Source organism: Durio zibethinus, chromosome 24, assembly GCF_047325235.1.
Source record: "Durio zibethinus cultivar Kanyao isolate XHJ-2024 chromosome 24, ASM4732523v1, whole genome shotgun sequence".
NCBI lineage: Eukaryota > Viridiplantae > Streptophyta > Magnoliopsida > Malvales > Malvaceae > Durio > Durio zibethinus.
This window is the reverse complement of record NC_143185.1, coordinates 15,767,383-15,795,299: the sequence shown is the minus strand read 5'-3', so window position 1 is coordinate 15,795,299 and position 27,917 is coordinate 15,767,383. Positions and strand designations below refer to the sequence as shown.

Here is a 27,917-nt window from a genome sequence, read left to right as displayed (position 1 = left end):
GAGTGTATTTGCATTCATATCTTGGTAAGGTCATGTGCATTCACTTCATTGAAGTAAACATTTGTAGATTTGAATTTGCATCATTGTGATTAACCATTGTAGTTATCAATTTGTAAGTTTTTGAAACAATGACGTCTTTTTCAATGTTTGCGAAAAAAATTTTGAAAAAAGGATTGAAAAAACAAAAGTGAAATTTAAAGAAAGAAATATTGAAATGATTGATAGATTTGAAGAAAAAAAATTTTCAGATAAAAAGTGATGAGATTTTTTAAATATTTAAGATGAGAAAATTTAAAAACCTTCGATTGAAAATAAGAACGATTTTTAAGTTTTGCCAGCAAAATCCCCAAGATCTACAGGCAAAGATGAGAAAGATTCATAAGTCCTCTGGGCAGAAAATTTAAAATTTTAAAGTTATTGAACTTTTGTTTAAATAAGCACTTTGAGCTGAGAATTGTAAAGTTGTAAAGCTTTTGTTTAGAAGAGCATTTAAGTGTTGAGATTTATAATACCTCCGAGCATAGTCTCAAAATCCTCTGAACAAAATTCATAAGTCTTTCGAGCTGAATCTATTTAATGTCATGATTTGTAAGTCTTTCAAGCATAATATTTTAAATTTTAAAAGTTGTGGAGCCTCTGTTTAGATGAGCATTTAAGTGTCGAGATTTATGAGACCTCCGGGCATAGTCTCTAAGTCCTCTAATCAAGATTCATAAGTCTTTCGAACTGAATTTATTTAAAGTCAAGATTTGTAAGTCCCTCGAGTTATAGAGTTAATGAGAGGAGCATTTATAAGTATAAAGATTTTTTAAAATTTTATAGAGTTAAAGTTATAGAGTTAAAGTTGTAGACTTAACTTTAAAATTTTAAAGTTATAAAGCCTTTAATGAGAGGAGCATTCATAAGTATCGAGATTTTTTAAGATCTTCGAGTAAGATTTGTAAGTCTTTTGAGTACAATCTATCTCAATTTTGAGATTTGTAAGGCCCTTGAGAATAATCTCGAAGTTATTACAATCTATTTTTAAAATTATGGAGCCTCTATTAAGAGAAACTTTTAGTTTTAATTTATTTTCAAAAACTTTGAAGTTGCTAATAAGATGAGCTTTTCAAGAAAAACAAAAATAAAAAAATAAAAAAAAGAATAAGAAGAAGAAGAAATCAAGATTTCAAAAAAAAAAAAAAGTTTAAGGTCAATGGGCCTGAACAAAGTTGTTGTCAATGTCTTTGCCTTATTCTTGATTTTTAGTAATATACAAATATGGACAACTATAGACACCTAATTTTATCTAGATTAATTACGATATTATGTCCAATTTGAGTCCACTTTAAGCTATTCAAGTTGTGATTGGACTTGACCATACGGGTCTGTTACGTGGGTCATTCAGGCCTAAAAGCTTAGAGTAAGACATTTAGGCTTAAAGGCCCACTACCCAAGTTGAAAAATCCCAACTCGAAACCTTTTATTTTCAATTAAAAATTAACCCAAAAAAAATGAAAAGAAAGAAACTACAACTTAGTGCTTTACACGGCACCATAAAGCCAAGCCACCGTAGAGCCCTACCCTGCACTTCCCCTAACCCTGACAAGCCCATCTATTCTATCCAGTCACCAGCTCTACCCTAGCACCACCCTACCCTATGTTTCCTAGCCTCAATTACCACATTTCGTAGCTGAATTTCAACTACCACCTATCCACCCTTATACCCAATAGTCTATTCTCTCCCTCAGTCCTTCTAACGATCTTACAACATAATAAAACCCTAGCCATAAATCATCAAAAAAGAGGCCAATTTTGAATGAGAACACTCGACCAAAGGAAAAATCCCTACCTCTATCAACCCACAGACACTATCACCATATATCTTCCACTACCACCGTGAGCCTAACTCATCACCACTTTAAAAAATCAACCCTAAACCCACTACCTACAACACTATTAGCCTCTTCTAGAGTAAAACCTCTACTTGTTTTCAATAAAACAACCATACTTCACCCACAAAAACCCATTACCATGACCAACCAACACCACAAGCCGACCAACCACCTGAAGCCAACCCAAGAAACACCATTGCCCCAAGCTAAAATTACCCACCAATAAGAAAAAACCCACCATGCCGTGACTTTTCTAAAAACCAAATCTCTTCGATCGAACATACCCACTAGAAAACCAATAAAAAACCATTAAAAAAATAAAAAAAATTTGGCCTAACCACAAAAAATCCATAAATCACATAAAAAAAAAGAGAATATCACAATCTTCTTTGAGGGGAGCAACCACAGTGCCTGAAAATAACATAAAAAATACAAAAAAAAAAAGCTTTTGATTTGAAAAGGCTTTGGGCTCAGATCTTTCGATAAGAGATAGGCCAAAGCTAGGTGGAGAACATACTAAAAGGAAGGGGCATTTGAAGCAACAGAACAGAGGCATTTTGGGTTTTAAGGTCGAGGGATTTCGATCTAGATCTAGAGCTTTTGGGGCCGTTCTAGGCTAAACTAAGGTAAGAAATAGGTAGAGGACATCAAAGAAAATTTTTTGGTATTGTTTGGAGCTAACCTAAGCTGGTGACTAGCAGCCAGCAGCAGACGATGCTGTAGAACAACATTGGAATCTAGATAGTGTGGTTACCAGTTATTTGGTTCTTTTTGAAAACCTAAAGGTTCTTTTTTTAGAAAAGTTAAAAATAAAGTTAAAAAAAAACTTTGGCTTATATAGAAAAAAAAAAAAAACCATAAGCGACCCACACGTGGACTTAAGCCAGTTCTCACTCCTATCAACAGCCTTGAATCGATTCAATCAGACCACTCTTGAATAGACGTGAACCATTTGAACTATTTTGAACCGCACCTGAACTGCTTATGGACCATTTGTCAATGGTCGAACGGTCCGAACCAATAGTGAACCACTACTGAATCGTTGACTAACTTTGACCAACATTTTTGGATATTTGCTTTTTTTTTTAATTTAATTTTTTATATATTTTTGTTAAGTTATTTATTTGTTTATTTATGCATACTTAAATTTTAAATCTTTAAAGTAAATAATAAAAATAATAATAAGTGTAAAAAAATCTAGAATAAAAATGAAAATCTAATGATGAGATTTTAAGGTAATCCAAGTAGTGATATCTAAAAAATTTCTAGGTGAAATTTTTTTTTTAAATACTATCAATATATTTGAGTATTTATAAAAAAATTTTAATACAATAAAAATTTTCCTTTTCTTTTAAAAAATTCTAAAAAAATATAATAAATAATCAATAAACAATTTTTAAAAAAAATAGATAAATAAAACATGTACACTAATATTTTATCATTTACATTACATGCATTTCATTTAATTTTTGGCAAATAAATACGAGATTCCTAAGATAAGATTTAAAGTATTCCGAGTAGTGATGCTTAAGAAATCTTTAGATGAAAATTTTTTTTTTTAATGTTATAAATATATTGAAGCATTTTAAGAATTTTTTTCGATAATAAAGTTCTAATTTATTTTTCTAAATAAAAATTGAATATTAATAAAAGATAATAACAAAAAAAGCCAAATTGTGATAAATAAAAGAAATCAAGGAAATTAGATCATTTTTGTTAAAATTAAATGATAACATATAATTTAATTGATATCGTTTTAAATGAGCGACGTGGAAGTGCTAATCTTTCCACATGCATAATCAACTCTCGAACTTAAATTATTTCTCAAACCCTAAAATCATCATTTTAATAAATTTTAAATTAATTTTTAAAATTTTAATAAAAAGGTAAGTTTTAATAGATGGCAATCACACATAACTAAAATAGTGACTCCATTTGTTTATAAATTCGTCTAAATAGTCATAAAACTGTTATGACAACCCTTTTGTTTATTTGATATGATTTTCATACATATTCAAATTTATTATAATACATTTTTACCATAATTACAGAAATACTCCTCTCTCATAATTAGTCAAAATTATTATAATATTTTTATTATAATTACATAAATACCCTCCAACTATAATTGACCAAATTACTATAATGCCATTTTACCATAATTATAAAAATATCTCTCATACTATATTTGATCAAAATTACTATGATACCATTCATACCATAGTAACGAAAATGCCCCTCCTATTATAATTGATCAAAATTACTATAATACCCCTTATACCATAATTACATAGATGTTTTTAAGAGTGCTTTTATAAGAAGTTGACATGTGACATTTTGTTTCAAAATTATTATAATGTTTTTATTAAATTACATATTGAATTTTAATATAATATAAAATTAATCACTTATTAAATTACTAAAATACGATTACCATTACTTTATAAAATAGGACATGTGATATTTTATTAAAAATAATTAAAATTAAATGATCAAGTGAATTAAATAATTTTAATTTCTATTAAAATAAAAAATTAAATAATTTATATTTTCAAATAAAAAATATTTAATCCCTTAACATAATGGGAGACTTTCACCTAACTTGTGAGGTATTGTCTACTTTGACCTGAAAGTCTCATAGTTTTGTCCCACAAAAGATGCCTCACAAGTTTTAGTTTAGATCTCTATATATATACACTATACCATATCCACATGTTTTTCCAATGTGAGATTAAGGGCATTACAATCTCTCAAACTTTAAAACTTATCATCCCTGTTAAGTCGAGTCTAACCACAAGACCAAGATCATACCAGATATTGAGATTCTACTTGTGACTCCCCATCATGTAGCATTTAGTGACTCTCACGATATAGCACTTAGTTCCTGCTGATTAGTGACCACTCTAATATAATTTGTAAAGATTCGCACCTAACTTACGAGATATTATCTACTTTGATCCAAAAATTTTACGATTTTATCCCATAAAAGGCGCTTCACAGGTTTTAGGTTTAAGCCTTTACATATATATCATTACTTATCCACACATTCTTTTATGGGGGATTGGAGGTGTTATAATCTCTTCACCTTTAAATCTTGACATCTCTATCAAGCTGAGTCTAACCACAAGACTAAAATTATACTAGACGTTGGGATTCTAGAGGTGGCTCCCTACCATGTAGCACTTAGTGACTCCCACGACTCCACCGTATAGCACTTAGTGATTTCTATGATGTAACACTTAGTTTTCACTAACTAGTGACTACTCTGATACCATTTGAGAATATCCGTACCCAACTTATGAGGTATTATCTGCTTTGACCTAAAGGTCTTATGGTTTTATCCTATAAAAGGTATCTCACAGGTTTTAGGTTTAAGCCTCTAATATATATCATTTCTTATCCATACATTCTTTTAATATGGGATTGAGAAAATTACAATCTCTTTACCTTTAAAGCTTGATGTCTTGTCATTGAGATTCTAACCATAAGACTAAGATCACACTAGACATTGAGATTCTAAAGGTGGCTCCTCACCGTGTAGTACTTAATGACTCCCACATGTAGCACTTAATTCTTGCCAACTAGTGATCGCTCTGATACTATTTATAAAGGCATGCACCTAACCTGCAAAACATTATCCACTTTGACTCGAAGGTCTCATGGTTTTGTCCTACAAAAGGCATCTCCAAGTTTGGGTTTAGTTTTTTATAAATATATCATACTAATATGGGATAGGAAGCATTATAATCTCTCTACCTTTAAAGCTTGACATTATTTGTCAAGCCGAATCCAATCACATGACTAAGATCACACCAAATGTTGGGATTCTAAAGGTAACTCCCCATTATGTAGCACTTAGTAACTCTCACAACCCCATCATGTAGCACTTAGTGACTCTCACGATATGGTACTTAATTTCTGTCAACTGGTGACCGCTCTGATACCATTTGTAAAATCTCATACCTAACTTGTGAGGTATTGACGACTTTGACCCGAAGGTCTCACAATTTTGTTTCACAAAAGATGCCTCACAGATTTAGGATTAAGTCTCAATTTATATATTAAGTCAAATCCACACATACTTTCAATGTCGGATTGTAGACGTTATAATTTTCTTACTTTTAAAACTTGACTTCTTTATCAAGTCGAGTTTAACAATATAACCAAGATCACATTGAACGTTGAGATTTTAGAGGTAGCTTCCCATCATGTTAATAGTTAGTACTCATACAGCTTCACTGTGTAACCTCAGTGACTCATGATGTAGCATTTAATTCCTGTTGACTAGTGACCGCTCTTATATTATTTGTGGAGACCCGCACTAAACTTGCGAGATATTATCTGCTTTCACCCGAAGGTCTCATGGTTTTGTCTCACAAAAGGTGCCTCACAAGTTTGGGTTTAAGTCTTAACTTATATATCAATTTTTATCCACACATTATTCTAATATGGGATTAAGGGCGTTACAAAAATAGATATTGACTTGAGGTTTCATGTATCACAAAAAATCCATACAATGTCATATAGAAAAAAATAAATTAAAAAAGTAAAGAGATAATTAATATATTCATATCTCAATAAATATTATAGAAATAAAAAGAAAAGAGAAATTCTATGAAATTGGAGAAAACCATAAATAAGATTGTTTAAGCTTAAAGTCTATGACAATTGGGACTTGGGACAAAAATAATATAATAAAAATGTCAGAGCCATTGGATCATTAAAAGAGTGAGAATTAAAATGTAAATCTAGTAGCTGGATTTCTTAGCTCTCTTGATGATTGTTTTATTGACCTGTCATAGTTAGGGGGCTATATAGAATTGCCCAAAAAATTAGGAATCAATCGACTTGAAATTGAATCCTACTCTTTAAACTCCTTCATATTAATAAAGCAAAAGATCACCTATCATCCCTTGGCACCAATGGTGAGAGCCGTATAAAATCTTTTTGATAGACTTGGCAACATAAGCATATATCTAGACAAAAGAATCTATGGCTAATTGATTGGTAGGAAAAAGTCTTGAACAACAACGAGAATAAGATAATTTCTAAAGAGCTTGAATAATTGTTTATGTTGTTACCTATAAATGAACTGTGAATTGGTTTACAAAGATTTTTTTAATTTTTTAAGGGTTATACTTATACCCTTCATTAAACAAAAAAGAGCCATAGATTTTTTTTAAAAAATTAGTTTATTTTTATGGTTAATTCAATTAACTTGAGATGAGTTGAAATATCATGCTTTTCTTAATGGTAGTTTCAAATCAAAATGATTATGAAGGGAAAAATTGAGAAAAGAAAAGACAATGAAAGTATAAAAAGACAACAAGAGGTAGAGAGAAGTCAATAGTTGATGTGATGATGATCAAGTGCTTACAAGACAAAGAGTATTTTACTTTGGAAAATAAAAGTACAAGTATTTTATTTTTGAAATAAAAATTTCAAAGTATTCCTTTTTTTTTAATCAGGAAAAGGTATAACTCTTATAAAAAAAAATTTTGACTCGAAACTAGAATTTTTTATATTCTCATAAAATCTTTTTAACCACTAAACTAAAACGTAAAGGATAAAAAAAATAGCGCAGACTAGTTCTAAGTATTTACTCTTATACTAAATATTTGCATTGAATTAAAAATGTTTACACTTTCATCATAATGAAAAATTAAAATTCCATGATAGATGAACGAGACTTAGATAAACTTTTTTTTTCAAAAAATCAATTAGATTTGACCTAATTTGATTCCTAAACATATTCAATTCTAAAGACAACTAAATATAAGAAGCTGTTTGCCAACAAGCTTTGTCCCAAAAGTAAGGAAGAGTTCAAATCCTATGACTTTTAGATTCACACAAGTTTTATGTTGATTTTGCTTGATTGATTTTTATATTAATTTTTTATATGGATGTACTATTTGATACATATTGAAAATGGTTATAATCTTTATTTGTAATATAATATTATATATAAAAAATTATAAAAAAGTACAAAAAAATATTGACCTAAACCATTAAGATAAAATTACAAGTATATATCAAAGAGCGTAAAAAAAATTATTAAAAAGTCTTAGAGTACGAATTTTGAAGCGGGCAAGATGATATTTATATGATAAAAAAAATATAACATTTTTCATTGTGTTATCCAATATCACATATATCATTTTGTTTTATTTTCTTCAATTTTTTAATCGATAAAAGGAGAATTCAAATATAATTTTTTGAATAGGAGATACAAATAATTATCATGTACTAAATGTTTAGGGTGAACTAAATATGTTGGCTAAATCTTAACAAAATTTAACAAATTCAGTAGTCAAGTTCGTCGAAATATTTTGTCAACTTCAATTTATCTTAGAAAATCCAATACATGCTTTAAATTTTAGAAAATAGAAAAGAAAATTTATATCTCTAAGTTTTTTCTTGGAGTGAAAAAAAAGACAAACTTTCTACATATTCAAGTTCTAAGTGAAGTGAAGCCTATTCAAAGCCCAAATTGAGAATAATTACCTCTACTTTGGATCGCAAGTTTTGTATTCCAAGCCCCCAACAAAACCTTTTGCAAATCGTAAAAGAGAAGCGAGAGAAAAAAAGGAAATTCAAAAGAATTAATGATTCAAAGATGACTCGAGCCTAGGGTTGGCAATGAGTCAGGTTGATGAGGGTTTTAGCTTGCCCCGAACCCGACCTTACCCAAAAATTTTTTTATTTTTTTTCATACCTAACTCCGATCCTACCCGACATTTGTATAAATTGTACCCGATCTGATTCGAAATTAATAAAATATTATTTTTTAAAATATAAAATATTATTTTTTAAATATAAATATTTAAATATATAATTATATAAATATATATAAATAAAAAATTAAATAATTAATTAAAAAATTAATTTTTATATAAATATCGGGTAGGGTCAATTTTGCCTAAAACCCGAACCTGACTCTTTCTTAGCAATAACCAACCCAACTTGACCCGACACTCAATTTTTTTATTAAAAAAAAAAAACCTAGGAGGTCGGGTCGGGTCGGAACCCTCCAAAGACGGGTTGGGTTGCCAACTCTACTTGAAGCCTTGTTGTTAATTGCCCTTTTCATACAATACTAGGTCTTTGTCGTGGAGGAAAATATCTTGGCACCGAATTAGGCTTTCCCTCAATTTTCTTTTCAGAATTTAAATCTAAAAATTATGTGCTAATTCTAATTTAGGCGTTAAACCAAAAAAAAATTAGTGTAAATGGCAAAACGTAAAGCCAAGAAAACTTTTAAAGTTCCAGCATTAGCTGAATGCGAAGTGTAGGGAAATGACAAAGATGAGGGTCGAACTGAGGAGAATAAGTGGGATTAATTGACCAAGAAGGTATAGTTATTCTTGAATCACATTTTTATATGAAACAAATATGTTTGAATTGGTATTATCGTTTGGGTGGTCATGCATTTACCATTTATTTTGTTTTAAAGCACGTTAATTTTAATCATAAAAGAAAATATAAAAAAATAAAGCAGGATTAAAATTTTATGAGAAAACGTAAATTTAGCCAAAAAATATAAGAGAAAGGGTTGTGTTTGGCATGGACACAAATTGTGACGGTAATTTTTGTGTTTTATATATGTTTGACACAACATAGACAAACATGAATATACAAATTGTAAGAGTCTAATAAAATGTCAATTGTATGGAAAGTGTTTTGGACATTGCTCATTATGTTGATTTCATTCAATTTTTTTTTTCTTTTTCTATGACAGTTGAGCGGCAATGTGCTGCAAATAGGGCTGTCCGTGATTTCGCTCATATTGTAGTGAGGAGCAACTGCGAACACCTGCATTGCAATTTTTTAATGCAAATCCTCCAAATCTATTAGTTATAAGAGATGCAGAAAATGGACAGTTTGAAGGGCAGTGGAAACACGAGGATGGTAACATCTCCATTTATAATGCAGATGGAAGAGACGTACATACTTCTGTTTTACATCGTATGTCCATAGCTTATGCTAACTGCCCTGGTATTCTGTCTTTTGTTGGCTTCGAGTTGTCAACTGAAGCAGGTAGTTTTAAAATTTTTGAAACTGGTGGTCCTAACATTAACTTTGATTTTTCACATTGGTTCTGTCTGAAATAAAGTTTCTTTGTTGGTGGCAGCAAGAACAAACCTTCTACAGGCTGACAGTCAGCAGATCAAGGACTTCGTATGTTCTCTTTACCCAGCATCAGAATCTTGAAAAATAATAGAAAGTGGCCGCCTTTGTTCTTCCAATGACCAAGTAGCTTTGAAGTTGCAACATTTAAGGGGTGCTTGGATATTTCTGCATTTGTTATTATCTTGTAGATTGAAGACTTTTTCATTTTAATAACTTTTTTTTTCTCACTACATGTCCTTGAGGGTTTCTTCTCCATAGAAAGTTGAATTCCAGCATATTTTCATTTTATAGGTCGTTTTCTATCTCTTTTGTCTGAGCCACAATTTTACATCCTCTATTCGAACACGATCTAATTGTAGACAAATAAAATTAGGTTTCTTTGAAGTTTTACTCACACCATTCTTTGTGTATGCTTGCAAGATCTGGACAATAAGCACAGTATTCTTGCAAGATTTAGACAAGAAGAACATTGAAGCCTATTTGAACTATCATCCATCTATTGATGTTATAGACTGAAGAGTTCATTGTAATATTTCAACTTAAAATTTATATTTTACAGGTTTTGGATGGGATATCGGATGTTTGGAATGCATTATGCTCCAGATATAGGTCCTTCACTCCCTCCCTTTACATTTCATTCCAGGGATGGGGGAAACGCCCGCTGGCTGGCTTGTATTTATGTCTTTTAGCCTTGGACAATCATGGTTGTAGCCTAAGCTGGAATCCTATTGGCTATACCGTAAATTCCTGATATCTGAAATTTATTACTAGTAAAACAAAAAGCTTTAGCAATATTCGGAATCCTAAATTTTTTTTCTTTCCTTTTCTTTTCGCCGTTCGTTGTTTGTAGAAGATAGGGGCTTCTGTGTTAAAATGCTGGGATGGACAGAGTATTAGGATGGAAGGAAATCATGAGCTGCCCCGTGTGGGGGCGGCAAAAGTAGCAAAATTAAGAATCCGCTTGGGATCGAGGTTTTGAACCCGACGTGAATCGAACACGCAACCTTCTGATCTGGAGTCAGACGCGCTACCATTGCGCCACGGATCCGAGATTTGCAAACGTTCACCAGTAAATTTAATATGTGGTTTAAATATAAAATGCAAGAATTGAATGGAATATAAAATTCTCTAAAGATATTTTAAGTCTATTTAATGTGATGGTAAATGGCAACACTTTTACAATATAAAAAAATAAATATGATCAAGAGAAAATAAGAATAAAAATAAATCAATGTCATTTGTAAGACAATGTTAATGGATTGGGCTAAGCTAAATTTATATTTGATATTAATAATTTATATATTTATTCAAGTCTGATTCAGTTTGAAATTTTAGGTTTCAAAATTTTTTAAATCCACTCTAAATTAAAAATAAATAAATTTTAAATTCACCCATTAAATTTTATTTATATAATAAAAATTAGAAAATATGTAATTAAATTAAGTTTAATGAGATTATATTTAATTTACATATATATTAAAATTAAAAATAAAAATTATATATCTAAAATAAAAAATAAAAATTAAGTTTAATAAAATATATATAATATATATGTGAATTAGTTTATATATAATTCACATATATATAAAAATTAAAAATATATATATATATATATATATGAATTTGGATTAGGTCAAATCGAGTTCAGACTTTAAATCTTTTGTTTAAGATCTGTATCGAAATTTAAATAAATCTAAAAATTAAGTTCAAGTTCATTTAACAAGTTTTAATTTTTTATCCAAATTCTCTCAAAATTTGAATGAATCTATAAGTTTTGGGTGCATAGCCTAACTCTTGATCAGATCTAATAAAGTGGCTTATGATGATGAGTTTTAATCTTCATGGCATTCAATTTTTTGGCAATAAATTTTTTTAGTATAAAGTAAGTTGTTGTATGAAATAAAGAAAAAAATTTCAAATATTAATATTTAAAATTTAAATGTGTTGGATGCTAAAATCTTTATTTTTTAAGTTGAAAAGTTTGTTGATCTATCAAAAGATTAAATATTTAAATTGAATTGATATTGACATTTGAGACTCTAGCTGTTTGAATTCATTGTACTTGAAAACAAAAATGGACATCCTACTAATCTTTTAATTACAGTACAATGATAACCGATTAAAATAATTGCATAAACTAAAACTGTATTAAAAAAATAAAAAATTAAAACTATATTCTTAATTATTTTGAGAATCGAAACCTATTTGGCCATCTATGTCTATCATACTCAAGTTCACAACCTGAGTATTCCCAGAGAGTTAAGCCTTTTGGTTTGATCTTATATGAATTAATTTTGTAGCTTTTAACTCTTCACTAAATGTTTTGGGCATCAATGTATTATGTATATTAAGGCGTTGAACTTCGCTACCTTTTTTTTTTAATTATCATTTTCCCTTTTATCTTCAAGCTCCAAGTTTTTAGCTTTCAAAATGCCTTAGCTGTAAGTGTAAAGGCTCTGTCTCAGGCTTTTACCCTGTTATCTTGGTGGAGATACCTACCGTATTGAAGCACCAGGTATTTCAGCCTTATTTGAATCTCATAAGAGATTTATTTGAGATTTGTTAAAGATTTGTTTAAGATTTGTTAAATATTACTTGATGGATAAGAAGACTTACAAAAGAAGAATTCTAAGAGAAAGAAGATTTTTAATAGGCAAGTTTGACTTGTAGAAAAAGAATTCTAAGAGAAAAAGGATTCTTAATAGGTCAGTTTATATAGTTATAAATAGGTGAAGTTTTTACAAAGTTAGGTATGAGAAAAAGATATAAGAGAGTTGTAAGGTTTTATGGGTAGATACCTCATAAGACTACTAAGGATTTATGTCTTATGAGTATGTATATTTATTTGTGAGTGGATTAGAAGAGACTGAAAGAATCCATATAGGTATGATGTATGGATGTATATGGATATGTGTTTGGTGGTATTAAAAATGTGTACATGGGTATGTGTTTGTTTGGGTTGAGAATAATCCACAGAACTAGAGAAGATTGAGAGGGTTTATAGGTATTGATTGTTGAGTGATTTATACGTTTTGATGTATGTTTGTAATTTTTTACAACTAGTGGATCTTGTTTCTCATCCATGGACGTAAGCAGTTAGACCGAACCACATTAAATTATTATCTCTTATGTGTTTGATTAATTGTATGATTTCACTTCTGTTAGTGTGATTAGATTGGGGCCATTTGATCTAACAAGTGGTATCAGAGCTGTGATGATTCTCAACAAGTGATATCAAAGTATGGTTCGATATATAAAAAGAGATAAACTTAGAAGAGCTCGATTCAAGAAAAAAGTTTAAGTTCGTATTTTAAAGATCGATTTACGTAAAACATGAAGATACACAAGAGAAAAGACTGGTGAGACTTTTATTATAGGTGAAACCAAGCATGTCTAGCATGAAGACAGATGATTAATGAACTTTGAGTTAAGGTAAAAATTGTTAGGAATAATGACTCAAATCCTATAAGAGATTTATTTGAGATTTGTTAAAGATTTATTTGAGATTTGTTAGATATTACTTGATGGACAAGAAGAATTACAAAAGAAGAATTCTAAGAGAAAGATGATTCTTAATAGGCATGTTTGACTTGCAAAAGAAGAATTTTAAAAGAAAAGAGATTCTTAATAGGCATGTTTGTATAGTTATAAATAGGTGAAGTCTCTACAAGGTTAGGTATGAAAGAAAAATGTAAGAGAGTTGTAAGATTTATGGATAGATACCCTATAAGATTACTGAAGATTTACATCTTATAGGTGTGTATATTTGTTTGTGAATGAACTAGATGAGAGGTATGAGAAAAAGATATAAGAGAGTTGTAAGATTTATGGATAGACACCCCATAAAATTACTAAGGATTTATCTCTTATAGGTGTGTATATTTGTTTGTGAGTAAACTAAAAGAGACTGAGAGGGTCCACATCAGTATGATGTATGAGTGCATATGGGTATGTGTTTAGTTGTATTGAAAGTGTGCATATGGATATGTGTTTGTTTGGGTTGAGAATAATCCATAAAACTAGAGGAGATTAAGAGGGTCTATGGGTATTGATTGTTAAGTGGTTTATATGTTTTGATGTATGTTTGTAATTCTTTACAACTAGCGAATCTTATTTCTCATCTATAAAAGTAGATCGTTAGATCAAACCACGTTAAATTGTTGTCTCTTATATATTTGATTAATATTTGATTTCGCTTCCGCTGGTATGATTAGATTGGTGCCATTTGGCTTAACAAGTGGTATCAAAACTATGGTGATTTCCAACAAGTGATATCAGAGCATGGTTCGAGACATGGGAAGAGACAAGCTTAGATAAGCCCAAGTAAAAAAAAAAAGTTCAAGTTTGTGTTTTAAATATCGATTTACGTAAAGCATGAAAATACACAAAAGAAAATGATGGTGATACTTCCATTACAGGTGAAACCAAGTATGTCTAGCATAAAAACAGATGATTGATATAATTTAAGTCAAGGTAGAGATTGTTAGAAATAATGACTCAAATCCTATAAGAGATTTGTTTGAAATTTGTTAGAGATTTATTTGAGATTTGTTAGATATTGCTTGATGGACAAGAAGACTTGAAAAAAAAAATTTTAAGAGACAGAAGATTCTTAATAGGCAAGTTTAACTTGCAGAAAAAGAATTATAAAAGGAAAGGGATTCTTAATAGGCAAGTTTATATAGTTATAAATAGGTGAAGTTTCTACAGTGTTATGTATGAAAAAAAGATGTATAAGAGTTATAGAGTTTTATGAATAGACACCTCATAAGACTACTGAAGATTTACGTCTTATGGGTGTGTATATTTGTTTATGAGTGGACTAGAAGAGACTAAAAAGGTCCACATAAGTATGATGTATGGGTACATATGGGTATGTGTTTGGTTGTATTGAAAGTGTGCATATGGGTATGTGTTTGTTTGGGTTGAGAATACTCCATAGAACTAGAGGAGATTGAGAGGGTCTATGGGTATTGATTGTTGAGTGGTTTATATGTTTTTATATATGTTTGTAATTCTCTACAACTAGTGAATCTTGTTTCTCATATGTAGATGTATGTTAATTAGACTGAACTATGTTAAATTGTTGTCTCTTATATATTTGATTAATTATTTGATTTCGCTTTTCGTTAGTGTGATTAGATTGGGGCCATTTGGCCTAACATAAAGCACCGGGTATCTCAGCCTTATTTGAATCCCAGCAAAGTAATTCCAGCAATGGTGTATTTGATTGAAATAGCACTTGCAATTACTGCACTTATCTTTTTCTTTAAAGCATTGGCACGGAAAGATGGGGCAAGAAGAAACTACTTCCTGGTCCGAGAGGACTTCCTATTCTTGAAAACCTTCTCATGTTAGAGGACAAACCTGACCGAGATCTTGAACCCTTAGCTCAAAATTATTGCTCCATCATGCACTTGCGCTTTGGCCCGGTGCGTATAATTGTTGCATACGACCTTGTTTTTGCTATCAGGCCATCTTTTGAAGCTGGCAAGTATATATATATATATATATATATATATATAGCTTATAATCAGCAGAACTTGTCCCTCTCTTCATACGGGTCTGGCGCAACATGCGTAAGATCAAAGATGTGCACTCTAGAATTACTTGGTAACGTTAAAATAATTAATTCTTTCGAGTCCATGAGAAAGGAGAAGCTTCATGTTTTCATTGACTACATTCGAGACGCTGCCTGTGATCGTGTTGCTTTTGATCTTAGTGCTAAGTTCCCATCTCTTACTACTGACATGACTTGTAGAATGGTGCTTAGAAAGATATTTGGATGATGATTTTGATGAGAGGGGCTTCAAAACTGTAATTAGAGATCAGGGAATGCAACTAAGAGCGGCTTTTAATTTAGTTGATTATATTCCTCAAATTAAAGCACTTGATCTTCAAGACCTAGCAAAGCTCATGAAAGTGTTTTCCATGGTGTTTGATAAATTCTTTGTAAAGATAATTGATGGGCATGTTCAATTCAAAGATGATAATGAAACCGAGGACTTTGTTGATATTATGTCGAAATTCACGGGATCAGAAGAAACTGAGTTCCGTGTCGAGTGAGACAATATTGAAGCCATAATCTTGGAAATGATCTCCCACATCTCAACAAACAATATTTGATTTTCCCAAAGATAAAAAATAGGACTTGAAATTTAAAACCATTAAATCTATATTTTTCTTCTCTAATTTTCACGGTATCCTTGAATCTAGAAACCGTACTTCTTGCCGACAATTCCCTTGCAGGACATCCTTGTGGCGGTGGCGGCAATGGACACTTCAGCAACTGCAATTGAATGGACACTATCCGAACTCATCAAGCTTCCACAGGTAATGAATAAAGTCCAAAAAGAGTTGGAAAATGTGGTGGGTCTGCAAAGAATGGTGAAAGAATTTGATGTAGAGAAATTGGACTGCTTGGATATGGTTGCAAGAGAAAACCTAAGGTACCGTTGTTGGTCCCTCGTGGGGCTCTGGCAGACTACATAGTTAATGGCTTTCACATACCCAAGAATTTCGAATCTTCATCATCCTATGGGTCCTTGGCCCAGAAGCTTTTTCCATAGATATTTATTAGGTGACATTGACATCCGAGGACACAACTTGCAACTAATCCAGTTCGGTTCTGACCGTAAATGTTACGGGTCGAAACTTAAACTTCGAATTCGTGCGGTTTCGAGATTCAGACATTCATCTTTTCGATGTCTTAGATCAATTTTTTTGTCATGGTTCAAATCCTTGTGAAGTATTATCCGCTCTGACTCTTTTGATCTCACGATTTTATCCTACAAAAAGTACCTCACAAGGTAAAAATGATGTGAATCTTTTTATACCTCAAAAATTCTTCTATTATGTTTGATGTGAAATTCATGACTTCTCTTTAAGTCCGTAACATAAAAGCTATCCTGAAAAACAACTGAGTCCCACTATGGCTCTGCTTGTGGTGGCACACTTTGTTCATTGCTTTGATTGGGAGCACCCAGACGACGCGCTTCGACAACTAATTGCGCTTAGGTTCATTTTGTCCATTTTGTATTTGAATAATTACTGCTAGTTAATTGCACAAAAAGGAGATGTGCTGAGAATTCTACTGAGATTATGAATTAAGTAATTTGTTATCAAGTGTTCAAGGTCAATGATGCTAACAAGTATAAGAGACAAAGGGAGAAAATTGATAACTCAGCTACAGGATACCACTGAGCTGGAACCAGCTGGCTTGGAGACACAAAATTGACAGAAGAAAAAATTGTGATCCCCAACTCGATATCAAATTCAACTAGATGAAAGCGATAAGATGAAGGAGAAAATATTAAAACATTATTTTTCTAGACTCAATGCAAGCCTATATGCAGCGCCGGCTTAAACCTATTCAGAGAATTCGGACATTAAGGGTCTATCACTGTTCAAAAATAACTTAACATTTCTGCAACATTTAAAATGAAGTTGTTTTTTTTCCTGTTTTTCTAACTCTAGCTTCAGACATGATCAGATATGAAACTGAATTGAACAAATGTGATGTTGTGATTGTTCCAAAAAATTATTATAGAAATGTGACATCATTTGTTGTATATTTAAAAAGCAAAATATTAATTCATTATACGACATTTAATTCGAATTTTTTTGTGTACTATGACTGTTCTAGATAAGATAAATATTAGATTAAGTAGAGGCAAGTGGTCATTGAACTTTGCTTCTGTTTGTTTTCCCTTCTGTCTTTAAGCTCCACCCCATGATATCAGTAACCCAGTTGCAGAAGTAAGGACCGTGTCTCAGGCTTCTTCCCTGCTTTAACTTTTGTTCAAGCTGCCGGTGATGGAGTGGTCATGGACAATTCTTGCAGTTGCTGCACTTATCTTTTTCTTTCAAGCATTGAGATGGAAAAGAAGGGCCAAAAATAAGAGATTACCTCCTGGTCCGAGAGGGCTTCCTATTTTTGGAAACTTTTTCATGATGGGGAACATACCTCACCAAGATCTTCAACAGTTAGCCCAGAAGTATGGCCCGATAATGCACTTACGCTTTGGCCTGATGCCTGTAATTGTTGTCTCATCCCCTGAAGCTGCCGAGCTATTCCTTAAGACATATGACCTTGTTTTTGCTAGCAGGCCGCCTCATGAAGGTGCCAAGCATGTTGGTTACAATCAGCAGAACTTGTCCTTTTCTCCATACGGGTCCTATTGGCGCAACATGCGTAAGACGTGCACTCTAGAGTTGCTTAGTAATCTCAAAATCAATTCTTTCAGTTCCATGAGAAAGGAAGAGCTTTTTCTTTTAATTCAGTATATTCAAGAGGCTGCTTCTGCTCGAGTTGCTGTTGATCTTAGTACTAAGGTCTCATCTCTTACTACTGATATTTCTTGTAGAATGGTGCTTGGAAAGAAATATAGTAATGATGATTTCAACGAAAAAGACTTCGAAGCTATAATTCGACAGGGCACTCAATCAATTGGTGCTTTTAATTTAGCTGATTTCATTCCTCAAATTAAAGGACTTGATCTTCAGGGTCTAACAAAGCGCCTGAAAACTATTGCCAAGGTCTTTGACGACTTCCTTGAGAAGATAATTGATGAGCATGTTCAATCCAAAAGTGAAAACAGAATCATGGACTTCGTTGATGTCATGCTGGGATTCATTGGATCAGAAGAAACTGTTGAGTACCATGTCGAGCGAGACAATATGAAAGCAATAATATCGGTACTCTTCTTTTGAGCACATTTACTTTTCCATTCACTCCATTGGGCCTTTTGGTCTAAAAAATATTTCTATATGACAATTTTTGCAGGACATGCTTGTAGCTTCAATGGATACTGTAGCTGCTGCAATTGAGTGGCCACTGTCCGAGCTCATCAGACATCCACGGTTGATAAAGGAAGTCCAAAAAGAACTGGAAAATGTGGTAGGCCTGGAGAGGATGGTCGAAGAATCAGACTTGGAGAAATTGAAGTACTTAGACATGGTTGTGAAAGAAAGCTTTAGGCTTCACCCCGTGGTACCATTGCTGCTCCCGCATGCATCTATGGAAGACTGCATAGTGAATGGCTATCACATACCCAAGAATTCACGAATCTTCATAAACGCATGGGCCATAGGTAGGGACCAAAAGGTTTGGACTGATGCAGAGAAGTTTTATCCAGAGAGATTTGTTGGAAGTGACATTGATCTTCGTGGACGCAACTTCCAGCTAATCCCATTTGGTTCTGGCCGCAGAGGCTGCCCTGGAATGCAACTGGGTCTCACTATTGTTCGGCTTGTGGTGGCACAATTGGTGCATTGCTTCGATTGGGAACTCCCGGATGATATGTTGGCTACTGACTTGGACATGACTGAGGATTGTGGTCTAGTATGTCGTAGGGCTAAGCATCTCCTGGCTATACCAACCTGGCGCCTAAAAACATGAGAAAATGGCTGTGTAATTTCTACTAGAGTATCTTTTCTGGTTATATTTGTTGCCTTCTCTAGTACTTTAGTTTTTCTCGTTAGAACGCAAGTTTTGGATTTATCATATCTAATTATCATGATTAAATAAATAAGATCTAGATTAATTGCCTTTTCTTTTGGATGTCCAATTTAAAACAAAGTATCCTAGCATTTTTTTAGACTTACAATCATAAGATGCACTGATATAATATTAAAATTTTAATTTAAAATTCGATTGGATAAATCATAAAATTAAAAAAAAAAAAACTTTAATAGAAGATTGTTTTGATTTAATTCAGCTTATTATTTTTGCTGCAAATTTATAAATGAAGCAATATTATTATTATCTATACCTTTATGTAAAGTAAGTTTGACCCTATGAAGAAAAAAAATATATTTGATTTATCTTTGTATATTCATGTATGTATAATTTACAGATTATTAATGTTAATAATGGTTAAAATCTAAATAATTTATAAATTTCATATGGCAATTTTAGCGTTAAATTATAATGATTAAAATGGAAGGTATTACATTTTATCATAAATTGCATTATCTATAAGAAAACAAAAACATATGTTAGACCAATGAATAAAAAGTCCACCTTAAAGAAGTTTGTTTTTCCAGCAACGGCGTCGCTGCTTATTTTATCCTTCTACCCTAAACGTCGTCGTTACTTGATCGAGAGTGTATTTAGAATTGAATTTGCAATTCTGCATTATGAAGATTGAATTTTAAACCCTAAAACCCGCTGCACAGAATTCCTCAAAAACCTTAATGCAAACCCTCAAAGCATCTTCCATTTTCTCAATTTTTCGTTAAAACCCAAATCATTTATTTTTATTCTCTCATATTCTTCTTCCACCTCTGTTTCGAATCCGCCCCTTTTCAATTATCTTGTAAAAAACTTGGATTTCACTGAAACCCAAGCTGTTTCAATCTCTAACCGTTACTCTCATGTCAAATCCGTCCAAAAGGCTCAATCGGTTGCCAATTTTTTTCAAAGTCTTGGCTTTTCCAATGCCGAAATAGCCTTTGCTGTCCGTTTGGAGCCCCAAATTCTGTTTGCTGATGTAGAAAAGAATCTTAGGCGAACAATCAAACTTTTTCAAGATCTGGGTCTTGTGGAACCCCATCTGGGTAAGTTCTTTTCTAGGAATTCTACGCTTTTAACTTGTAGTTTAGATAAAAAGTTGATTCCTTCTATCCAATTTGTCAAGAAAATTTTAGGGAATAATAATGAAGACTTGTTTAAGGTCTTCAGTAGATGCAATGGTTTTATTGCTAGAGATGGCATATCAAAGTTGTCGAGAAACATTGAGTATTTGGAAAGCTGTGGGATTGTTGGGTCTCAGCTCTCAAAGTTGTTAACGAGACAACCTAGGATTTTTAGGATGCGAGAATCGGCATTAAGGGATCTCGTTACGAGGGTTGTAGATATGGGGATTTCGACTGATTGGAGGATGTTAGTGCATGCTATTCATACCTTGAGTTGCTTGAGTGAACAAACATTTAAGAAGAAATGTGAATTACTTAAGACTTTTGGTTTTTCAGACAGTCATTGCCTGGTTATGTTTAGGAAGAACCCGGGTGTTTTTAGGGTCTCTGAGAAGAAAATGAAGTTAGGAATTGAGTTCTTTCTTAATGTGGCAAAGTTTGATAAGAATGTTTTGGCTTCAAGGCCAATTCTTTTGATGAGTAGTTTGAAAGATCGTGTGATTCCTAGATACCGAGTTTTGCAGATTGTTAAGTCCAAGAAGTTGTTGAAAACGGATCGGAGTTTTCTTTACATCTTGGAATATACAGAGAATGAATTCTTGGAGTTCATATCAAGGTTTCCAGATGATGTGGAAGAACTGTTGATGGCTTACAAAGCTCATCTTTTGCACACTTCTTCTTCAGAAGAAGAAGAAAACACATGATAAAAGTCTGTTTCTAGGCCAATTCTTTTGATGAGCAGTTTGGGAGATCATTTGATTCCTCAAGATTGAGTTTTGCAGATTACTAGTTAGAAGGAGTTGTTGAAAATGTATTGGAGTTTTCTTTACATCTTGGAATATACAGAGAATGAATTCTTGGAGTTCATGTCAAGGTTTCCAGATAATGTGGAGGAACTGCTGATAGCTTACAAGGCTCATTTTTTGCACACTTCTTTTCTAGAAGAAAAAACATGCCAAGTCTGTTTTTATTTAATTTGGTTTTACTTTGTCAAAGGCCACTTTTGGGCTTTCATGTTGATTCGAGATGGTCCTGGTATACTAATGTGTCATTTAATTTAGTTTATATTTGATCTATACACTTAACAGTGTATAGAGTTTATATTTTATGCCATTTTTTGTTTTGACTATTTTGAGACAAATTTGTTCAGCTTTTCTTCATCATGAATAAAGTTCATCCTTTCGCTGCCTTCAAAAAGAAGAAAAAAAAAAAAAACACTTCAGAGGAAAAGAAAGGCTTGATGTGGTGATGTTTAATTTATGATTCATCAATTATGCATATGTGGTATGGATTTCATGTATGAGACTAACAAAGATGGAATAGACATAAAAGAATTAGAGAGGATACCCTAAATAGCTGTGAGCTATTACACCTTTTTTTTTTAATGTGCTACTTAATAAAAACAATGTTAAATTGGTATCTAATTTTATTAAATTATTTTAATCCCTAAGATCGTTAGAATAAACATTAATGTAGTTAACAGTGATGTGGATGAGACATGATTTTTACGTGATAGTGATGTGATTGTATCTTGTAATATTAAAAAAAAAAAAAACTAAAAGAAAAAAAGTTTTTTTTTTATTATTTTATTTAAAAAGTTTTGTATTTTTATTTTTTAAAATATGACATGTGGTATCCGCATTATTCTCATATAGTAATCACATGTAATTCACATCAATGTTGATTGCCACATTAACACTTATTTTAATGATTTTTAAAATTGGAATAACTTAATAAATAAAAATGAAATTTAAGTAACTATTTAAAATTTTTTAATTTAGATATCACATTAAAAAATACAATAATTAGAGTTTATTTATGATATTAACTCAAAGATAAGTATTACTAACATTCATACCAACTTGACAACAAGTGAGGTATTGAGTTGATAATAAAGAATTTTGTCTTGAAGCCAACCAGACCAAGATAAAACAAATAAATGAAAATGTTAGTTATATAAAATTTTCCAAGATAATTTCAGTGAAAATCAACTGAAATTTTGAGAAAAACGTTCTTGTTTTTTTGAACTAAAAATTAATGACTTAGATAAAATTATTAGAGTTAAACCTATGATTTATATCAAACAGGATATAGATAAGTTTGAAATTCAAATTTTAAAACTTTTCAAGAAAGGTTTAATTGAACAAACAGATAGCCCTCATTTTAGTATTGCATTTCTTGTCAGAAAACATTCTAAACAAAAACGTGGTCAAGCCCTATGATAATCAACTATAAAAAGCTTAACCAAAATTTTGTTTTTGATGGATATTTTATCCTAAAAAAGATGTTTTAATCAATTTAGCAAAAAATGCTAAATATTTTAGTAAATTTAACTGTAATTTTAGTTTTTGGCAAATAATGCTTACCAAAGAGTCAAAATCATTGACTACTTTTTGTGCACCAACAAGCCATTACCAATGGACTATTATGTCATTCAAATTATGTAATGCCTTTCAAATCTTTCGAGGTGAATGGACAATTTTTGCAAAACATAAAAAATTTTATTGTGTATATATTGATGATATTTTAGTTTTTTTCTGAAAATCTAATTGAGCATAAAAAACATCTTAATATTATTGTTTAAGAGTTTGTCAAACATGGTATTATACTCAGTTCAAAAAAGATTGAGTTAGAAAAAATTAAAATAGGATTTTTAGGATTAAATCTCTCATCATATGGTTTTACTCTTCAAGATCATATTATTTCAAAAATTAAAGATTTTCCAGAATAACTAGAAAATATAAAACATTTGCAACAATTCCTTAGTCCTTTTAACTATGGAAAACAATTCTTCAAAAATTTCTCTAAAAAGGAGAAAATTCTACAAGAAAAATTGATAAAAGATATTGAATTTTCTTGGATAGACCAAGATTCTGGTATTATCAAACAAATAAAATTAGAACTTGCTACTATTTCAAAAGTATATTTACCTAAACAAGGTGATTATCTAATCTTGGAAACAGATGCTTTAAATGAACACTAGGGATGTGTTTTAAAAGCAAAAGTTCAAAACAATAAACTTATTTATGGTTATAATTCTAACAAGTTCAAACAGAACGAAATCAAATATATTATATTTGAAAAAGAATTATTAGCCATTAAAAATACTAATTTTAAATTTCATATTTATCTTGCACTTGAACATTTTACAATCAGAACTGATAACCAATATGTTCGAGATTTCTTTAAAAATAGAAAAATAGAAACTAATCCAAGATGGATTAGGTGGTATAATTTTTTATGTCAATATATTTTTAGAATTTATTAATGGTGATAAAAATTTTCTTTGTAGATTATCTTAGCAGGCCAGAGGGATAGAGTTAAAAAACCTCTACAGCAGCAAGAAGGATAGAGAACAATACAAAAAAGGCAAACTAAAAAAGTTTCCTCTTCTTTCTTTTCCTCTACAAATACTAAATCATATCTTAACCAGGGATATACACCTTTTATTAACCCTTAAAGAGGATATTTACCGCATTAGATTCCTTAAATGCCCTATTTTTTCTTCCCACAAAAACCTGTAATACAACCAGTACTACAAATCCTTAAAATCTTTCACCATTTTCTTAGGATCCAAACTAATAGACCCTTATTTCTTATTCAAAAATTGTACAATCAATAAAAAAATTGTTGAAAGATACAAAAATGACAAATGTAGAAATAAAAACTTTCTACAATCCTAGTCTTCCTGTTGACATATACAATATGTTCAACAATATTTGAAAATCCCATCTCTCTCAAAACAAATCGAATTTTAGAAAAAAGATGACTAAATTAGTTGAATTCTTAGTTAAACCAGCTAAAAAAAAAGTAGTTTTTTGATGAATTGGTTTTCAAAAATCTTTGTTCTTCATATCTGTTAAAATAGAAAGACGTAGATTTCTTTGAAGAAAACCATATTCTATTCAAGAAATAAAAAATTCTTCTAACCTTACTAGATTTGGGAAGTTGAGAAACTTATGTCTGGTCCTCCATTGGAACCAATAATGGATGGAATTGAAAATTTCTGAACTACTAAACCAAGTAATTTAGAAAATACTCAAATTCATCAAGATATCACTTCCAAATAGGAATATCCATGATGAATTATGCCAAAGTTCTTTTGACTCAAGTTAGTCGTTCATCATATCTCAAAATTTCTGCCCAAATAGATGGACGAAGAATTTTTGTTGAAAGATTCTATGTTGCCGTCAATGATTTTGAAATGGTAGTAGAACCTGAAGCAGTGGCACTACTACAAAAAAAAAATGAAAGACATTGATCGTCCTCAACATCTTCTGTTTCAATATCAAAAAGGATCACAGATGTGGAATAAATCAAAAACTGTTTTGTTATATTCATTTTTCTATCCATAATCTCTTTAGAACATACCATAATCTCCTTGGAACATACTAAGAAAAATTCTTCCAACCTTACCAGATATGGGAAGTTGAAAAACTTATGTCTGGTCCTCCCTTGGAACTAGCAATGGATGGAATTGAAAATTTTGAACTACTAAACCAAGTAATACAGAAATACTCAAATTCATTAAGATATCACTTACAAACAAGAATATCCATGATTAATTATGCCAAAATTCTATTGACTCAAACTATTCATTCATCGTATCTCAGAATTTCTACCCAAACAGATGGACAAAGAATTTTTGTTAAAAGATTCTATGTTGCCGCCAATGACTTTGAAATGGTAGTAAAACCTGAAGTACTAGCACTATTACAAAAAATATTAGAAATGAAAGACATGGATCATCTTTAGCATCTTCTGTTTCAATATCAAAAAGATGACAAATGTAGAATAAATCTAGAACAGTTTCTACTCAGTCTTTTAATCCTAAAGATGAAAAGTTAATTAATCTAGATAATATTCAAAAAGGATAAGCTATTCCAAACCAAAATAAACTTACACCAATACCACTGGCAAGTCAAGACAGCTTAGTTCAAAGTCCGAGACAGGAAGTAAACAAATATCAATCTGCTGTAGTATCTACAGTAAGAAATAAAAAGATTGTCATTATTCATGAAAACTGTCAAAATAAACTATAGCTACTTATTAACTCATGTATAGTTAAGAGGTTTATTAATAGAGAGCTAATATCATACATTGGTTTGGACTCATAAATTTGCATTTGCTAGTTTTGATTGATGAAAAAAAAAATCCTTGTAAACTCTGGAAACTTGACCATGTGACCAATGCCTAGTACACCAGACTGGGGTTAGGTTTTTCTTTTTTGGCTTAGTTTAGGGCTGCTCAACATCAACTGATTGGCTGACCTGACTAAGCATTCATTTGGATTCAACTGAAGCTTTTTTGAGATCCATTAAAGCATTTCACTAGATTGATGAAGCGTTTGAAAAGCACAATTCAATGCGTTTCATGCTTTTCAATTGCATTGGAGGTTTAAAAACTAATTGGAGCTTCAGGGTTCAGTGAAAACATTTCACTTTCATCGCCACATTCTTTCCTTTATTACCCATGCTTCTTTTTTTTTTTTCTTTTTTACCCTTAAGATTTATGTGCAGAGATGAGAATATCCATATCAATTGTATGCTTTGTTTTTATCTTTTTTATTATTTATTTGTTTTATTAGTTATTCTAGTTTTTTATTTAAATATTTTCAAATAATATCATTATAATTATTTAATAAATCTTTTATATAATTAATAAATTAATTAATAAAATAAAAAGCTAAAAATTTTTTAATTGTAAAACATTATTATTAATTTTTAATAAATTTATTATTTATTATAAAAATTAATTCATAAATGTAAAAAATATATTAAAAATTTTATTATACAAGTTTCTATTTAATGTCTTTAATGATTATTTTTTCTTTTTACTACATTTCACTTCATCACTATCGTTGCGTTTGCATCCAAATATATATTCCATCACAAATTTTAATCTCATCATTACAGTATCCATTCTTACCGCTACAATATCTAATCTCACTTTTTTCATTATTTTTAATCTCATTGAAATCAATCTCACCGCTCATCCAAATAAACCATAAGTGAGGGTTGGATATAGTCATATTTTTAATGTGGTGAGTTGAATTTATTATATTATCAGTTGAATTTAAATATTAATTTAATTAACCTTTTGCCTATTTGGAGCAAAGATCTAATTTTTTTGCTAAACTAGCTTCATGTTTGGGTCAATGTGTAACCTATGAACCATTTCCTTGAGATCAATCCTTAGCATATCTGATGATGTCCATGCAAACAGATCGGTATTATTTTTTAATAGCTAAATTAGATGTTTCTTATGGTTAAGCTTGACCTAAATTAGCGTACATTTTTAAGGATTATTCTCTAAGAATGGTATAGAGATGATGTCCTCTATTGGTTCTGGTTTTTTGTCATCAACCTTAGGTTTCTGGTCAATTATTTCTTTTTGTTTAATTAGGTCGAGATTGTTTCTTGTAAAAAAGACAAATCCTAATTGATAGTATTTTGTTGTTAGTAGGATGGCATATAATAAAAAAGTATAACTGAATCAAAACGAAGATTTGTATTTCAAATTTTCTTATGGCTAGCTTGAAAACTCGATTCTATTGACAAGTGTTTATGCAGGCTTAAGAGCTCAACTTCTGTAATTGTATTCAAAAATTGCAAAAGTTTATGACTTGTACAAGTATAGAGCTTAAGAGCTCAGAACGGCTTAAAAACACATTTTTTTTTGTCAATTTCGTGCTGCTTTTAACTAAGGTTGTTTCGTTTTGCTTTTTTCACTTCCTTAATCTTTATGTCAGTCATCTTTGTTTTTTTTAACTTTTCCTCATTGGTTGAACTGTTAGTCTGTTTCCTAGTCTTACCTTTTATCATTATGACATAGTATTATTATGCCGTGGACTAGTTTCCTCTTACCTCTTTAACTTCATTCAATGTCAAAAACTTGATCTTTAAATGAGAAGTTGGGCCAATTAGCCATGTAATAGACTAACTAGGTCAGCCTAAGATCATATTGAAAGTTGAAAGCACGTCTATCACTATGAGCTTTATGACCTATGTGATGTTTTTCGACTTGGTACCAAGTGTGATAGGTGGCTTGATTAGTCTTTTTATTGATATCGGTTCATTTTTTAAGCCAAGTAGTATGGTAGTAAATGGTTTTAACATCTCTTCTTTGATTCTCATTCTTAGTATTGTTATGTAATAATAAACATCAGTCAAGCTCCCATTGCCAAATAGAATATTTGTTACTACATGATTATATATAACAGCGATGATTATGATAACGTCATCATGTGAAAATTTGATTCCTTCCACGTCTTTT

The 27,917-nt window shown here is 31.0% G+C and overlaps 1 protein-coding gene, 1 non-coding gene and 3 pseudogenes across 2 annotated transcripts; 4 read left to right on the top strand and 1 right to left on the bottom strand.

Annotated features, from left to right (window-relative positions):
• The first annotated feature begins 9,103 nt into the window (after positions 1-9,103).
• On the top strand, positions 9,104-10,313 carry LOC149511973 (uncharacterized; annotated as a pseudogene).
• A 667-nt stretch (positions 10,314-10,980) lies between these two features.
• TRNAW-CCA (transfer RNA tryptophan (anticodon CCA)) lies at positions 10,981-11,052 on the bottom strand. The gene has a single exon. It is a non-coding gene; the product is annotated as a tRNA-Trp (tRNA).
• A 4,169-nt stretch (positions 11,053-15,221) lies between these two features.
• On the top strand, positions 15,222-16,573 carry LOC149511971 (cytochrome P450 71AU50 pseudogene; annotated as a pseudogene).
• Positions 16,574-17,605: 1,032 nt separating this feature from the next.
• Positions 17,606-19,558, top strand: LOC149511970 (cytochrome P450 71AU50-like). The gene is made up of 2 exons (XM_089753903.1): positions 17,606-18,701; positions 18,790-19,558. Exons 1-2 carry the CDS (start codon positions 17,820-17,822, stop codon positions 19,402-19,404), a joined length of 1,497 nt encoding a protein of 498 aa, XP_089610029.1. The 5' UTR covers positions 17,606-17,819; the 3' UTR covers positions 19,405-19,558.
• Positions 19,559-20,073: 515 nt separating this feature from the next.
• Positions 20,074-21,907, top strand: LOC149511969 (transcription termination factor MTERF8, chloroplastic-like; annotated as a pseudogene).
• Positions 21,908-27,917: the final 6,010 nt, after the last annotated feature.